General features: G+C 66.1%; 6 protein-coding genes across 6 annotated transcripts; 3 read left to right on the top strand and 3 right to left on the bottom strand.

Annotated features, from left to right (window-relative positions):
• Nucleotides 1–1,074: 1,074 nt before the first annotated feature.
• JCM10292_000724 (uncharacterized protein) lies at nucleotides 1,075–2,231 on the bottom strand (the record flags this gene model as incomplete). The annotated part of the gene is made up of 4 exons (XM_076652446.1): nucleotides 1,075–1,137; nucleotides 1,261–1,482; nucleotides 1,627–1,670; nucleotides 1,805–2,231. 4 exons carry the CDS (start codon nucleotides 2,229–2,231, stop codon nucleotides 1,075–1,077), a joined length of 756 nt encoding a protein of 251 aa, XP_076502004.1.
• Nucleotides 2,232–2,814: 583 nt separating this feature from the next.
• On the bottom strand, nucleotides 2,815–4,114 carry JCM10292_000725 (uncharacterized protein; the record flags this gene model as incomplete). The annotated part of the gene is made up of 6 exons (XM_076652447.1): nucleotides 2,815–2,946; nucleotides 3,033–3,292; nucleotides 3,363–3,530; nucleotides 3,613–3,850; nucleotides 3,933–3,960; nucleotides 4,071–4,114. 6 exons carry the CDS (start codon nucleotides 4,112–4,114, stop codon nucleotides 2,815–2,817), a joined length of 870 nt encoding a protein of 289 aa, XP_076502005.1.
• Nucleotides 4,115–4,772: 658 nt separating this feature from the next.
• JCM10292_000726 (uncharacterized protein) lies at nucleotides 4,773–6,321 on the bottom strand (the record flags this gene model as incomplete). The annotated part of the gene is made up of 7 exons (XM_076652448.1): nucleotides 4,773–4,813; nucleotides 4,894–4,944; nucleotides 5,062–5,215; nucleotides 5,284–5,361; nucleotides 5,449–5,648; nucleotides 5,718–5,949; nucleotides 6,274–6,321. 7 exons carry the CDS (start codon nucleotides 6,319–6,321, stop codon nucleotides 4,773–4,775), a joined length of 804 nt encoding a protein of 267 aa, XP_076502006.1.
• A 583-nt stretch (nucleotides 6,322–6,904) lies between these two features.
• Nucleotides 6,905–8,620, top strand: JCM10292_000727 (MBL fold metallo-hydrolase; the record flags this gene model as incomplete). Its single annotated transcript, XM_076652449.1, has 4 exons — nucleotides 6,905–7,269; nucleotides 7,350–7,447; nucleotides 7,571–7,910; nucleotides 7,972–8,620. The coding sequence occupies 4 exons, from the start codon at nucleotides 6,905–6,907 to the stop codon at nucleotides 8,618–8,620; spliced, it is 1,452 nt and encodes a 483-aa protein (XP_076502007.1).
• A 492-nt stretch (nucleotides 8,621–9,112) lies between these two features.
• Nucleotides 9,113–10,156, top strand: MED6 (mediator complex subunit MED6; the record flags this gene model as incomplete). Its single annotated transcript, XM_076652450.1, has 3 exons — nucleotides 9,113–9,336; nucleotides 9,429–9,609; nucleotides 9,698–10,156. The coding sequence occupies 3 exons, from the start codon at nucleotides 9,113–9,115 to the stop codon at nucleotides 10,154–10,156; spliced, it is 864 nt and encodes a 287-aa protein (XP_076502008.1).
• A 274-nt stretch (nucleotides 10,157–10,430) lies between these two features.
• Nucleotides 10,431–13,718, top strand: JCM10292_000729 (E3 ubiquitin-protein ligase RNF216; the record flags this gene model as incomplete). Its single annotated transcript, XM_076652451.1, has 12 exons — nucleotides 10,431–10,538; nucleotides 10,670–10,814; nucleotides 10,859–11,549; nucleotides 11,626–11,936; nucleotides 12,023–12,178; nucleotides 12,264–12,343; nucleotides 12,409–12,566; nucleotides 12,646–12,745; nucleotides 12,809–12,881; nucleotides 13,005–13,129; nucleotides 13,195–13,284; nucleotides 13,356–13,718. The coding sequence occupies 12 exons, from the start codon at nucleotides 10,431–10,433 to the stop codon at nucleotides 13,716–13,718; spliced, it is 2,400 nt and encodes a 799-aa protein (XP_076502009.1).
• Nucleotides 13,719–13,898: the final 180 nt, after the last annotated feature.

Below are 13,898 nucleotides of genomic sequence, written 5' to 3' on the forward strand. Positions count from 1 at the left end.
CGCATCTCCCTTCCGCGTCGTCCACTCAGCCGCTGCTTCTCTATGCCCGCCGTACGCTCCATTCCTTCTCGTCCATTAGTCAGAGTCTGACGGACTGACTGGCAATACTGCAGAGAAAGAAGGTCCGCCCTGGTCGCGTCGGGTCCTGTTCCTCGCGCCGCGAGCTGACTCCTTCCGACTCCACCCTCGCGCAGTCGAAAGACTGGCACAAAGTACGCAATCTCATCGCGAGAGGGAGCTCGAGAAGACCATCGCAGCGAGCGTGAGTGGTCTGCTCCTGCTGGTGCGCTCTTCGGCGGCGCGACCGAAACCTGACCTTCCCTCTCGCCCCCTTCCATCCTCCGTCCTCAGTCCCGCGCCCTCGCGCATCTCGTCCGCCTCGAAGACGCCTTCCTCACCTCCCTCTCCCTCCCCCTCCGTCCCGCTTTCGCGCGCTTCCGCCGCGACTCCCTCGATTCGCGCCGCTCCTCCTCCGCGTCGTCCGCCGCGTCCAGCAGCGCCGATGTCCCCCACCCACCTACGCGCGGGCTATCGCGCCGCAGACCGCACCAGAGCGAGGCGCCCAGCATGGCGTCGCTCGGAAGGGGAGAGGCAGAAGCGGAGGCGGAGGCGGGGCGGGCGGAGGAGGGCAATTATCGGCGCGCGAGGAGGTACTTTGGGACGCGGTACTGAGTGCGCGTGGGTGGGCGAGGAGGCTGTGAAGATGGTGCTGTACAGTCGCGAGGGAGAGCAATGGACGCGGGTACGCTGCTCCGCAGTGGGATCGCGTCTGGAAGGCAGAGCAAGCGAGTCGTGCACCGAGTCGAGCGAGAAAGAGGGAGAGCGCAGCGCAGCCGTGCCGAAAGACCGAACGGACTGAAGAGCAGGGTAATATGGCAACGTGACGAGGAAAACACAGACCTACAACTGGGAAGGAACAGGGTTACGAGAGCCCGCAAGGTCGGGAGGGGAAGGAGGTACTGCTCGGGCACAGCGAGAACGGCGCGAAAGGCGAGAAGAAGAGGGCGGGAGAGATGCGATGCGAGGTGACGGGGCAGACGGAGGGCGGGGCAAGGCGGAGAGAGCGGGTCGAGGCTAGTAGTTGGCGGCGTTCCAGCTCGGGTCCTGCAGGAAGGCGCAGAGGACCTTGGAGCCGGTCTGCGAAGGTAGCACGACGATCAGTAGCCACACTTCGCGAGACTCTGGTACACTGGAACAAGCTGTGGTGACAGCCCGGCGCCAGCGACGCCTCTGAAGCGGGCGACGAGGATTACCACGCACCTGCAGCAGGGGATGCCCCGCGACGATCTGCAAGAAGCGCTCGAGCCCCTCCCTGCGCTGCTCGATGACCTCGTCGGTGAAGCGCCCGCTAAAGACCTTGCCCGGGAGCGGCGGGATGTTGACGCGCTGCGACTCGCGCTCGAGAATGTCGCGGAACGCTTCAAAGTCGCTGTAGCGTCGTCGGACGGACGAGTAGCGCACGCGGAACGCGGGGATGTTGGTCTGTGCGAGGCGAGTGCGGGGCGGGAGGACGTGGGAAAGGAGGAGCGGCGGAGAGGACGACGGAATGGCACGAAGGCGGGCGAAATCGAGTGAAGACGGCCGTCAGCGACGGCTTGCTCGACAGATTGTAGCAGCAAGACGCACTCGGCAGATGATTTCGTAGTCGGTGTACATCTTGCGGCCGAATTCTGCGTGCGCGCACAAGGGTGAGTCTCGAGGTCGAGCGAGTTGTGCATTCTCGGAGTCGCTCCCTGCCAACCTGCATCTCTCATCGCAGTCCCCGAGCTGATCAGAGTGGCAGAGAATCGCCCCGACGACGCACCCTGTGTCCTCGGGTCCCTCACTTCGATCTCGAGCGTGTTCTCGGGCGCCGAGTACATCTCCTCGAGCGTCTGTCCGCGCGGCTCTCCGCCCTGGGCCTGCCCCTGCTCTGACCCGCCCGTGCCCGCCCTCGCGCGTGCGCCCGTCCCGCCGGCCGGCGACGACGACGACGACGCGTGGTGGTGGTGCTGGCGGAGGTGCGGGGGCACGTACTCTGCGCCGCCGAAGCGCTCGTTGAGGGCGGAGCGGGGCTGATCGGTGACGTAGGGCGAGCTGGTGTGCTCTCCGTGGGCGCCCTGGCCGCGGAGGAGCGAGCTGGCGGGGAAGGCGGTCGGGAGGGCGATGCGCGCAAAGGGCGAGTGGCCCGACGACGGCGCGATGAGCCCCGGCGGCGCGTTGGGCGGGTGCGCAGGGTCGCTCGGCGGCATCGCACGCGGGAGAGAGCGGGAGAGACAAGCGACGACCGCAGCAGCGACGACGACGACGACGACGCGCCCTCGTGGCAGCGGCTATCCCCCGGGACTTGCCGTTAGCGCCGATCTCACCTCGCACTTGCCTCAGACTCGATCGTATTGCCTGCCACACCGCCAATAGCACTCTGCACATTGCGCGACTCTGACGGAACCTGGTCGGATCTCGTCAGACTCGACTGCAGACCAACGGCAGACTAAGCACCGCGTTGGCAATACGAGAGCTGGTCGAGCTAGACAGGCAAGGCTACAAGGGCGCCGCGGACCCGACACTCTTGCTCGCGCAGAAGCTCGAGGGGACAGCATCGGATCGAGCGGGCGAGGGTGGATACAGAGGGGTGGTGTGTAGAGTGAGCCAATCCGTGTGAGAAACTTATGATGGTGAGAAGAGATATGTAGGAACGAGTGTAGGTGAGTGTGGGTGAGGAGTGGAGGCGGAACAAGGTCGGAAGGAGGCAGATGCGAGAGAGAAGCGACGTCCTCCTCACGACACCGCGCAATCTCAACGCCCGAGCCTCCTTCGCGACCGGCGCATGCACGCTCAGCGGCGCGTGCTGACCATGGCGGGCGGCGGCGGCGCGACGACGACGACGTCCTTGCGCCCGGTGCAGCACGCGATCGAGAGCGGGAGGATCGAGAACAGCGTGAGCACCGTCGCGGCCCACAGGATCCACTGTGAACGTCGCGCGCCACGGCCCCATCAGTGACTCGCGCCCAACGTAGGAGAGCCAAGGCCCGAATCGGGAGTGAGCAACGCACGAGCGCATTGCCGTAGTCGAGCGTGATCCCGACGTCCGTCCCCGCCGTCGTCGCATCGTTGATGGCGACGCGCGCGCGCGCAAAGATGACCTGGTAGATGATGGTGCCGACGGCGAGCGCGAGGAACGCGACGATCGACAGGAGCGACGACAGGACGAACGCGCCCTTGCGCGCAAAGAGCCCGATCAGCGCCGCGAGCGCGACTGCGAGCGAGCCGACCATCGTGCAGTACGTCGCCGCCTGCGTGTACGTGCCGAGGTCTGCGGGCGTTTCAGCGGTCAGTGCTGCATAACGGGACTGGGAGCAGCGAGAAGCGCCAAGGACACGCACAGTTGTCGGCGGTGAAGACGTTCTCCGGGAGCGTGTCCTTGAGCAGGGCCGAGTACTGCGCGGGGATGTCCTCGAGGAGGACCTTGGCCGGCTGGAACAACGGGTGGATCGAGCGCGTGTAGCAGTACGACCGCGCGTCGCCCTCGTCGCCGTTCGTCGTGCAGTAGCCTGCAAAGGGGCAGCGAGAACGAGGCGTCAGCTCGAGCGCCGCGCAACGATGGGCGCTTCTTCGGGTGCAGAGCAGACGCACTCCACAGGCCCCACTCGTACGACTTGCGCACGCCGGTCGCGAGCGTCTCGTCCGTCTTCTTGACAAAGTACTCGTCGCCGACGACCTGCGAGCTAAAGATGTCGCTGTAGTTGGCGTTGGCGAGGTCCGGGACGGGCGACGCCTTGGCCGCGCTGCTGAGCGCCGTCGCGAGGCCCGACGTGTCGATGTGCACGAGGCGCAGGTGGCGCGGGATCACGTCCGAGTTGATTTGCGAGATCTGCGGGTGAGTCGCATAGGTCTGTCAGCGAGAGCTCGGGGTCGAGTGGGCTGCAATCAGCGAGGAGGGGAAGGCGGCGCACCTGCGCGAAGACGAGCAGGATCACGGCACTGCACGCAGAGGACGGAAGCGTCAGTCCACGTAAACCGACACCACCTGCGCTATCCGCTCCGCAGGAAGCAAGCGGAGGAGAGGCAGGGTGGTAGGGTAGGCAACGCACGCGAAGCTGAAGGTGAGGCCAAGGCCGGCGCAGAAGTTGGGCATCTTTGCGGGCGTCTGCTGTGCTGGTGTGTCGGCTGAGGAAAACGAGTGTATGGCGAGGTTGCTGCATGCCCGGATTCGGGGAGAAGGACAGGGTGAGCGGAGACGGGAGCGGAACGGGATGGAGGAGAGAAGACGCACCACCAGGCAAGGGTCGCGCGGGAGGAAACGAGAGACGGAGAGCAGCTACACGGCAGAGAGCAGGAACAGGGGAGCAGCACGCAGACACAGCAGGACACGGAGCGAGAGCAGAGCCAGCAGCACGCAGAGGACGAAGCGAGGGGCGAGGGGGGGCTGGACCGCCGCGCTTGCCCGATCCGGCCGTCTTCGCCTCCGCTCGTCGCTCTCCGCCCTGCTCGAGGAAGCTGCACTGCTGAGGCTCCTGGACTGCTCGGAGATCGAGCCAGGACGGCCAGCGCCGAGCCGACCGAGGCGATCCCTCCTCGCATCCCCGATTGCACGTGAAAGCGCAAGCGGCCGCCAACGACGAGAAGAAACATCCCCGGGCTGAGTGCATCTAAAGCTACACACGCGTGTGTAAGAGAACGGCTTGTGACTGCAGACGAAAACGACGGGCGAGACGGGGGGCGACAACAACATTCCCTTCTTCCGCTCCTCCTCCTCCTCTTCCGCTCAAGCTTGACTGCACCTTCGTAAAGGCTCAGTTGCCTTCGAGGAACCACGCATAGGTATCGGTCCACGCTACAATCATCACTTCCACGTCAGTCACGTAGCCTCAAGGCAAAAGCGTGCAGGACATGACAGAGAGCGCGACGACGCACCTTTCTTGCCGCCCGTCTCGATCACGTCGCCGTGGCAGGGGATGATGCGGTCTGCACAGAGCACGCAGCAGTGTTAGCAGCACTGCAATCTCGAACAGCCCGCGGCCGCGCTTTGCAAGGATCCCAAGACTGCACTCCTCGTGGTAACGCCGGCGCCGGCAGACGCACCAAAGTCCCACCCGGCAACCTGCCTCGCCGCAGCGCGCATCTCGGCCTTGTTGGTCGCGGCGAGGTGGTACACGAAACGCTGGTGCGTCTTGGTGCCCGGGCGCGCCCTGTGCGAGAGCCATGGGAGCGTCGAGCGCGCGGACGTTTTCGAGTACTGCGCGTGCGGGAACGAGTGGGTGAGCGGGGATCTCGACGGAAGGCTGTGAGGTGGAATTAGCACACCTGCTCGCTTGGTGGCAGGTTCATCAGGAGGTCGGCTTCGATGACCGTCTTGGTGGGCACGTGGAAGAAGGCGATGTCCTGCGCACGGTTGAGGAGCGTCCCGGGACAGTCAGCTGGGTTCTCGCGCCATAGGTCAGACAGTCTGCGCTCGAGCACACCACGCACCTCGTTGACGTGCGCGTGGGTAAAATCCGCGCTCTTGATCTCGCCCCCCGTGCTCTCCTCGAACGGGTCGGGCCGGTTCCCGACCGAGCCCTGCGTCCCGTACGTGAACAGGCGCTGCTCCACCTCGGGCGTGATCAGGCCCTGCTTGCGCCACTGCGCGGCGGCTTTCGGCGGGAAGTAGAGGCGCGCAGAGGGGAAGGCTGCGGGACGATGTCGACGCTTGTCAGCGCGTCCTGTGCGGCGCCGGACACGCGCACAGCGAGGCGCACCGTCGGTGTACTGCTTGGTGTACATCTTGTGCTCGCTGTCAAAGACGACAATGTGCTTGACGTCGCCCAGGTCGGTGATGGTCTTGAGCGTCGCCGGGTCGAGCGGGTGCGACGCGGCGAGCCACACGTCGCCGTTGCGCAGCTTGATGGCGGTCGAGCGGCCGCCAAAGGGGACGGGTCCGCGCGAGAAGGGCTGCGAGAAGATGGTGGTGTGGGCGTCGAGCTGGCGGATCTGCGCGGAAGGCAGCAACAGAAGAGGGTCAACGGCTCACACTCGAGCGGGTGCAATTGCTTGACCGTCCAGTTTTCCAACCAGACTCGACGAAGCGCATGGCTAAGTGTGCGCGGCACGGCGTGCGCTGGTCGTTGGCAGACGACATGCTCGTGATCGAGACCTGTCGGCGGTGTCGCATCCCTCCGATCTGCTTCGTGCCCCGAGCCGCATGCCCAGCTCAAGCTGATGAAGCGCGCAGAGCCTTCGCCGTCGCAGTTTGTGCACGCGGGGGAGGCGACGAGCGGGATGACGCAGGCCCGAACAAGAGAGAGCGAGACGCACGACGAGGGCGTCGTTGGGCGGCGCGGGTGCGTTGGTGGCTGTGCTCATGGTAGCTATAGCTGTTCGTGTCCTCGTCGCGGTGGAGAGCAAGCGTGAGAGCATGAGCGAGCTGCCTTGGCGGCGTCGGCGTTCATCTCGGACTCGGGCGACGGGCGGACTCGGCGATCCGGCGGACTCGGCGCACCGGCGGACCCAGGCGAGCGCGACGCGCCCGTCGATCGCTCGCCTGCGCTTCGCCAGAGTCGACAAGAACTACGAGACTCGCTACAGGGTCACGGCGCCTCTTGCTCAGCCGCATCGACTGCTCGCCATCCCGCTGCTGCAACTGGATCCGCCCGCCGCAACCCGCTCCTCCCGCTCCTCACAATTGGTCTCGAGCACTAACTAGTCGTGCACCCGCTCTCGCTGCCGTCCGTAACCCGGCGCGCTTCAGCACGCTCGCACGAGGCCCGGGACGAGAGGTCGTCGCAAGCTTGACCATGTGCAGCTCGGCCTCGCTGGTGCTCCTCGGACAGTCCGTCTCGTCTCCTGTCTCCGACGCTCGCTGCCCCTGCTTCGCACACCTCTCGCGGCTCTTTGCTCTGTCTCCCGGCCTGCTCAAGCTTTCGAGTCCATGCGTCGCGAGGCCCCGATGTCATTGGCCAGCTCGGCGCGTCCCGAATTCGCAACCCCCTCGCCCTCGCCTTCTCCCCCCGCCTCTCCCGTCCCGGCCGCACCTCCAGATTTGCCTTTTCTCGCCACTTCAACGCGCGCTCGAACAGCTACAAAGAAGCCTCCGCCGCAGCTCTCCAAAGGACCCACCTCCCGCCGATGCAAGCTCCTCCTCCTCGGCACCGGAGGCTCAGCCGCCGTGCCCGACATCACATGCGTGACGGATCCGCAGAACGGCTGCAAGTGCTGCCTCGACACGCTCGACAACCCACGGAGCAAGAACATCCGCGGCAACACGGGCGCAGTCGTGAGGGTTCCGGGGCTGCGCGAGGGCGACGAGGAGAAGTGAGTGCGCCTCGGTTGCTCGTGGTTACGAATCGTCCGAGCGCGAGATCTGATCCAGACTGCGCTGCTTGCGCGAGCAGGACCATCCTGATCGACTGCGGCAAGACGTTTCGGGAACAGGCGCTCAAGTTCTTCCCGAAGAACGGCCTCCGCAAGATTGACGCCTGCGTTCTCACACGTGAGCTCTCTCCTCCCTGGAGAATACGAGCGGCGAGCGCCAGATGATCTGGCGCCGTGCGCTTGCGTTCACTTCGGGCAAGTCGTGGCCCTTGCTTACACTCTCTTCCTCACCCCGCCGCAGACCACCATGCCGACGCCATTGACGGGCTCGATGACCTCCGTGCGTGGACATACAAGTCCGCCATCGAGTCGACAATCCCGGTCTATTGCACGCGCAGGACGTATTACGAGATCCGCGCGTCGTTCGGCTACATGGTCTCGAAGGCGGCCGCGTCGGGCAGCGGCGCGCTCCCCTCGTTCGAGTGGCACGTCATGCCCGACGACCAGGACTGGGAGATCTGCGGAGTCACGTTCACGCCCGTGCCGGTGCACCATGGCCGGTGGTTTACGACGCCGCCGAGGCCGCTCATTGCGCTCGGCTTCCTGATCGACTCGAGCGTGCTGTACATGTCGGACGTGAGGTACGTCTGCAGATAGGCATTGTTCTCCGTCCATCAAGCTTGACGGATGCTTTTGACGCAGCTATATCCCGGAGGAGCAGTGGACGCGCCTCTCGTCGTACCTGTCCCTCCCAACCCAGAACGGTCTCTTCCCTTCTTCCCCGCGCCAGCTTCCACGCCTCCAGGCGCTCATCATCGACAGCGGCGCCGCCCTCCGCCTCGGCCCGTCGCACTTTGCCCTCCCGCAAGCGATCGCAACCTCGCGCCGCCTCGGCGCGCTCAAGACGTACCTGACCGACCTCGGGCACGGGACGACGCACGACCTGTGGTGTGCGTTTGGACGCGAGTTCGGACGCGGGCAGACGAGTCGCAAGAGCTGGCACGCTCGTGCGAATGGGGCCCAGGCGACGCCGGCGTGGCGGGTGCGCGACGAGCGCGAGCAGCAGCCCCCGGCCGCGGAGGTGTATGCTGGGCTCGAGAGCCACGCGAGGGTCGAGGACGGCGAGCTGTGGATCGAGCGCGCGCTCGAGGCGGTCGAGCAATGGGCCGGGGGCGTCCTCCCCGGGAGGTGGGTTCGGCCTGCGGTCGATGGGATGGTCATCGAGTGGGAGAGCCCGCCTGAGGGAAGGCTGGAAGAGGTGGAGGCTCTGCGAGGGGAGGCGGGCAGGGAAGGCGAGAGGGGGAGCTGGGGAGAGACGAGGGTGTGGGACGACGAGTATGCGTACGAGTGATTCTTGGTGACGGAGCGGCGTGACCTTGACATTGTGGAAGTGTCTTTTGCGAGGCGCAAGAGTCAAAGGCTGGCACTCGACCGGGCATGAGTTGCGATCGTTGCGAAAGCCGTCGTTCCGCGTGGGCTGAAATGTCAAACTGGCGGCATTGCGGCTTTTCTGGGACAAGTGCTTCCAGCAATGGCTCACGTTCTTTCTAAATAGGCAATGCACGCGGGGCTGTCCCCCGTGACTTCTCGAGGGGCAGCTGAAACTCCGCTGCCTGGTTCGCTTCGTTCCATTCGCGCGCTTTCGCTCACAACAGCTCGAGATCGTCCGCGGGGTGCTTTTCCGGTCGACTGCGTGCGACTCTGAGCCCCTGAGCGCCTTCGCTGTATCCCTGCAGCCCTCTCGCGCGCCGCCTCGTCCCCACTTCTTCCTCATCTCGTCGCGCCGCTCTCTCCACAACGACGGACCAGGACCGCGTGCGACTGCGCCCAATCGCCCAAAACCATGTCGACCGCGCCCGCCGCGCCGCTCAACCTCGCGCACCTGCAATGGCGCGCGCCCGAGTTCCTCCTCGTCACGGGCGGGCACCTCTCGTCGGCGCAGCACGCGCTCGAGTACTTTAGCCTGAGCCCGTTCTTCGACAAAGCGAGCAGCAACGCCCAGCTGCGCATGCAGATGATGTTCTCGCGCGGGGGGATGGACGGCGTGGACGAGGAGAAGGAGCTCAGGTGCGTCGTGTGCGCACGAGGCGCCGAGCTGTCGGCTGTGCGACTCTGCGAATGAGCTCAGTGCTGACTCGTTATTTCCCCCACACGCACAGCCGCTTCACGGGCCTCGAGTTTGTCGTCGCCCCCTCGTCGCGCCCGCAGGACGACCTCTTTGTGATCCACAAGCGGCAGCGCGCGTCGCCGACCGAGACGACCGTCGTCGGCGCGTACTACATCCTCAACGGCAATGTGTACCAGGCGCCGAGCCTGTTCGAGGTGCTCAACGAGCGCGTGGTGCGTCTGCGCCCTTCTTTGCTCTCGGGATCTCTACCGCTCTTCGTTCTGCACACGAGACTGATACATTAGGGTCTTTCCCGCACAGCTCACGTCGCTCCACGCGCTGTCGACTTCGCTTTCGGCGCTGACGGCGCTCAAGCCGCGCTACACGCCCGAGCGCCTCACCGCCTGGGACATCAAGCCGCCGCCCGCGAGCGCCGCCGCGCTCCCCACGAGCGAGGGGGAAGTCCACGCCGCGCCGGAACAGGCGGCGGGAGGGGCGGACGGCGGCGACGAGGACGACGAGTTTGAGGCGGTCTTGCCCCCGGCTGCTGCTGGAGACGCAGCACCCGCAGCAGGAGGCGAGAAGCGCCCGCTCGACCCCGCAGAGGCAGCAGACGGTGCATCGTCTGCGCCGACGAAGCGCGCGGCGCTCGATGCGGCGACGGCGGCCGAAGAGGACGAGCAGGAGCGGCCGGGAGAGGCGTTCAACCCGCTGCTGTTTCGCGCGATGCAGGGCGTTGCAGCATGGACGGCCGCGGAGGCGCAGGTGGTTGGGCAGTAGGGCGTTGGCGCCTCGAAGAGGGGTCGCACTGGGGCATGGGAGTGCTAGATGGGGCGGAGGAGGATGGTTTCGGAGCTTGTTGTCACCACTATGCATCGCTTCGACGCTCGTTCGCATTCTGTCGGTCCTTTCGGGAGTTGTGCGTAAGTCCTCGGAGGCTCTACGCTTCACCAGAGGCTGCCAGTGCGGACGGATAGAGTGACTTTTCGCTGTCGGTTGACATTGCGCGTGTCCGCCGCTTGACCTCTCGCCCGTCGCTCGCCTCGCGCGCAGGATGCAGCCGTGGCAGGCTGCACAGGTCGGGCAGACTGCTGTGCCCGCCCAGTGCCGCTCTCCGCTTGCGCTCACCTCGGACGACGACTTGGAGACGCCGCCGTCCGCCGTGAGCTGACGACTCGCTCTCCTGCTCTCGCTCGCCTTCTGGAGGGGCCGCGCGGGGGCTGTACATGGCCGAGAGGCTTCGTAGCACACCCTCCGCCCCGCGCTGACCCGCTCTCGTGCCGTGGTCGACAGTACTTCGCCGCTGCCCGCTCGCTCGCACCCTCTTCGACCCGCCGCGACGCTCTCCGCGCGTGGGACCGCACGCAGGACACCGGCAGGGGGATGCTCAGGAGCTGTGCGACCGACGAGGAGACGCTCGCGAGCGCACGGGTCCAGGGTAAGCAGCTCGACCCCCCACTTGCTCCCGCTCGGTTCGTTCAGCGAAACGTCCGCTCACTCGACGCCTTCGCCTCGGGGCTGCAGCTGCTCTCGGTGCTCTCATCGATGCGCTCGACGACAATCTCGCCCCGCCTCCTCCCGTCGCTTCGACCAGCGGTGCCACAGGAGCAGGCCACAAGCGCCCGGCTTCTCCGTCCCGGCTCAACTCGCCGCGCCCTTCGTCGCCTTCGACGCCGCCTGCCCTGAAACGCGCGAGGACTGGCAGAAACGGTGACGTCAAGGGAAAGGGCAAGGCCGTCGTCGTGCTCGACTCGGACGACGAAGATGCGCAGAGCGAACTCGACGACGATGACGATCTTGAGGTGCAGCCTGCGCGCGACAAGGGCAAGCGTCGTGCAACCGATGTGCTCGTACTCGACGACGAGGCGCCGTCTTCGCCTGCGGCCGAACTCGCTGCAGCTGTCGACGACCCGCTCGCGCAGGTCCTCGCCGTCATCCCCGACTGCCTTCCCGCCCACGCCGCGACTCTGCTCGCGGCGCCGCAGCACGCCAACAGCGCGCAGAGTGTCGTTGACGCGCTCCTGAGCGGCGAAGGCGGGAGGTACCCGCGGGTTGGAGACGCCGAGCGCGAGGAGCAGGAGAAGGAGCGCGAGAAGAAAGAGTACGACTGGCTCGACGCGCAGGGTAGGAAGAGGCGGGGCGAGGTGCCGAGCCCGCTGTACAAGCGCATCGCGTGCGCTTTTCCTTCCACCTTGACGCGAGACCTCGACTTGCACCCGGCTGACTTACGATTGGCCCGCGCGCAACAGGCTCGACCAGCTCTACACCGACTTTGACCTGCTCCCCTCTGCGCTGATCAAAAAGACGTTCCTCTCGGCCGATCACACCGCCTTCTTCGCGCCGACCTGGCACACGCTCCACACGCGCCAGGCCGCCGGCGACTTCGCCTCGCAGCAGCTCAAGCGCGCGCGCAAGCCGCCCAAGCCCGTCGTGCGCCTCGTGCGCCGCACCGAGGTCGACGAGGAGACGGGCGAGGTGCGCGGGGAGTGGGACGAAGAGGTCGAGGAGGAGCCGCCCGAGGAGCTCGTGCGCGAGATGCAGTGGCTGCGCGAGAAGATGCGTGCGTCAACAGCAGCCTCTCGCCTGTCTCTTTCTGTGCCACTCGCAGCGCCGAGCTGACATTCGTAACATGATCTCGACGCACAGTCGCCGAGCGCCGCGCGCGCAAGCTCGCTTCGGACCAGGAGCGCCGCGCAGAGCGCGAGCGCGTGCGCATCGAGCGCCTCGACGAGCGCGCGCGCAAGCGGGGCGAGGCGATCGAGTGCGGGTGCTGCTTCGACGAGGTTGCGGTCGAGAACACGGGTGCGTGGCGTCGTCAACGCTCACTTCGCTCTCGAGCGATGCCGTCAGATCGACGCGAGTGTGCGCGCTGAGCTTTCGCACGCAGCCCAATGTGGCGAGGGTCACTTGTTCTGTAAGACGTGCGCCGTCGCCAACGCGAGCGACCGCATCGGGCGTCGCCAGGGCGTGCGTCTCTCTCTCCCCCTCCTCGGCTCCCGCCGTCCTGCTGACCCATTCTCGCTCGCCCGCAGGTCCTCCCGTGCATGACGGCCGACTGCATCGCGACGTTTGTGCCCGCGACGTACCCGTCGTTCCTCCCGCCCAAGATGATCGAGTCGCTCGCGGTTCTGTCGCAGGAGAAGGACCTCGAGCAGGCGTTTGACGGCGTCGAGGGATTTGAAAAGTGCCCGTGCGTGCCTCTCCCGCCTCTTGCCTCGCATCCTCCGTGCTTGCGCGAGGTCAAGGCTCATGTCGTGGCGGACGTGCAGGTTCTGCCCGTACGCCGTCTTCATCGACAACCCGGACGAGCGCCTCTTCCGCTGCGAGCGCGCAGAGTGCCGCAAGGTCTCGTGCCGCAAGTGCCGCGAGGTGCGTTCCTGGTGTCCCGTCTCGCTCGTGGAGAGCTCGCTGACGTGGCGCGAGACTTTGCAGGAGGGTCATGTTCCGCAGACTTGCGAAGAGGCTGCGCGAGACCGTCGTTTGCCTGGTGTGCACGCTGTCGCAGGTGCGTCACTTCCCCCTACCGAGCCCGTCACGCGCTCGGATAATCCTGCCTTTGGGGTGTCCCGAGCGTGTCTTGCTCGCCCGCGGTGAAGCTCGTTCCAGGCTGAGACCATTCTTCCGGCAGAGGCTATGACCGCCGCCCTCATCCGCACCTGCCCCGGCTGCAAGGCGCCGATCCTCAAGCAGGACGGGTGCAACAAGCTCACGTGCGAATGCGGCGTCTTCAGTTGCTTCGTCTGCCGCGAGAAGGCGGGTCGCTCGCTTCTTTCTTGTGGCGGCTCCTCGAGCTGACTCGTGGAATCTGGCTTGCGCAGATCACCGGCTACGACCACTTCGGCAAGACGCGCGCAGACGGGTCTTCTTGCCCGAACTTCGACGACACGGACGTGCGCGTCTACAACGAGGTGCGCGCCCTCGCTCCTGCTTTCGCCCGACTCGCGCAACGTGTGATTGAGGTCTTCGTCTCGCCCCGCAGATGGAAGAAGCCCGCAAGCGCGCTCAGGCCGAGCTCGACCCCGCCGCAGCCGAGGACGCCGCGCGCCTCGCGGCCGTCGCGCCCGTACGCGGCGCGCCCATCTACCCTGCCGGGCGCGGACCTGCCGCCGTCGCTCCTGCTGCTGCGGCTGCTGGTCATGATCCGGAGGACGAGGCCCAGGGAGAGCCGCCGAATGACGTGCTGCCTGTCGTCGGCGGCGGCGCGTATGGCGTGTGGGAGCACAACTGGGCGGCGTATCAGCATGGTCTCGCCGCATACCAGCACGGCATGAACGCGTACCAGCAAGGCATGAACGCCTACCAGCAGTACATTGAGCAGCTGCGCCAGGCGATGCGGCGCTGAGCTGAGGTGGAGTCGACCGCTTGTCGGGGCGGAGCATGGGAGGAAGGGAGGATTCGTCTGGTCCGTTTGCTCGATTTCAACGCCCGAGACCTCTCATTTCGCTTAATCGCTGACTGTATCGCTCGTGCAGCTCTCGTCGTTGCTGTACCATTCTTGCACCTGATTTTGCACTTCGTCGCT

This window comes from Rhodotorula paludigena (assembly GCF_050403205.1).
Source record: "Rhodotorula paludigena JCM10292 DNA, Rt_paludigena_JCM10292v1_ctg76, whole genome shotgun sequence".
Lineage (NCBI taxonomy): Eukaryota > Fungi > Basidiomycota > Microbotryomycetes > Sporidiobolales > Sporidiobolaceae > Rhodotorula > Rhodotorula paludigena.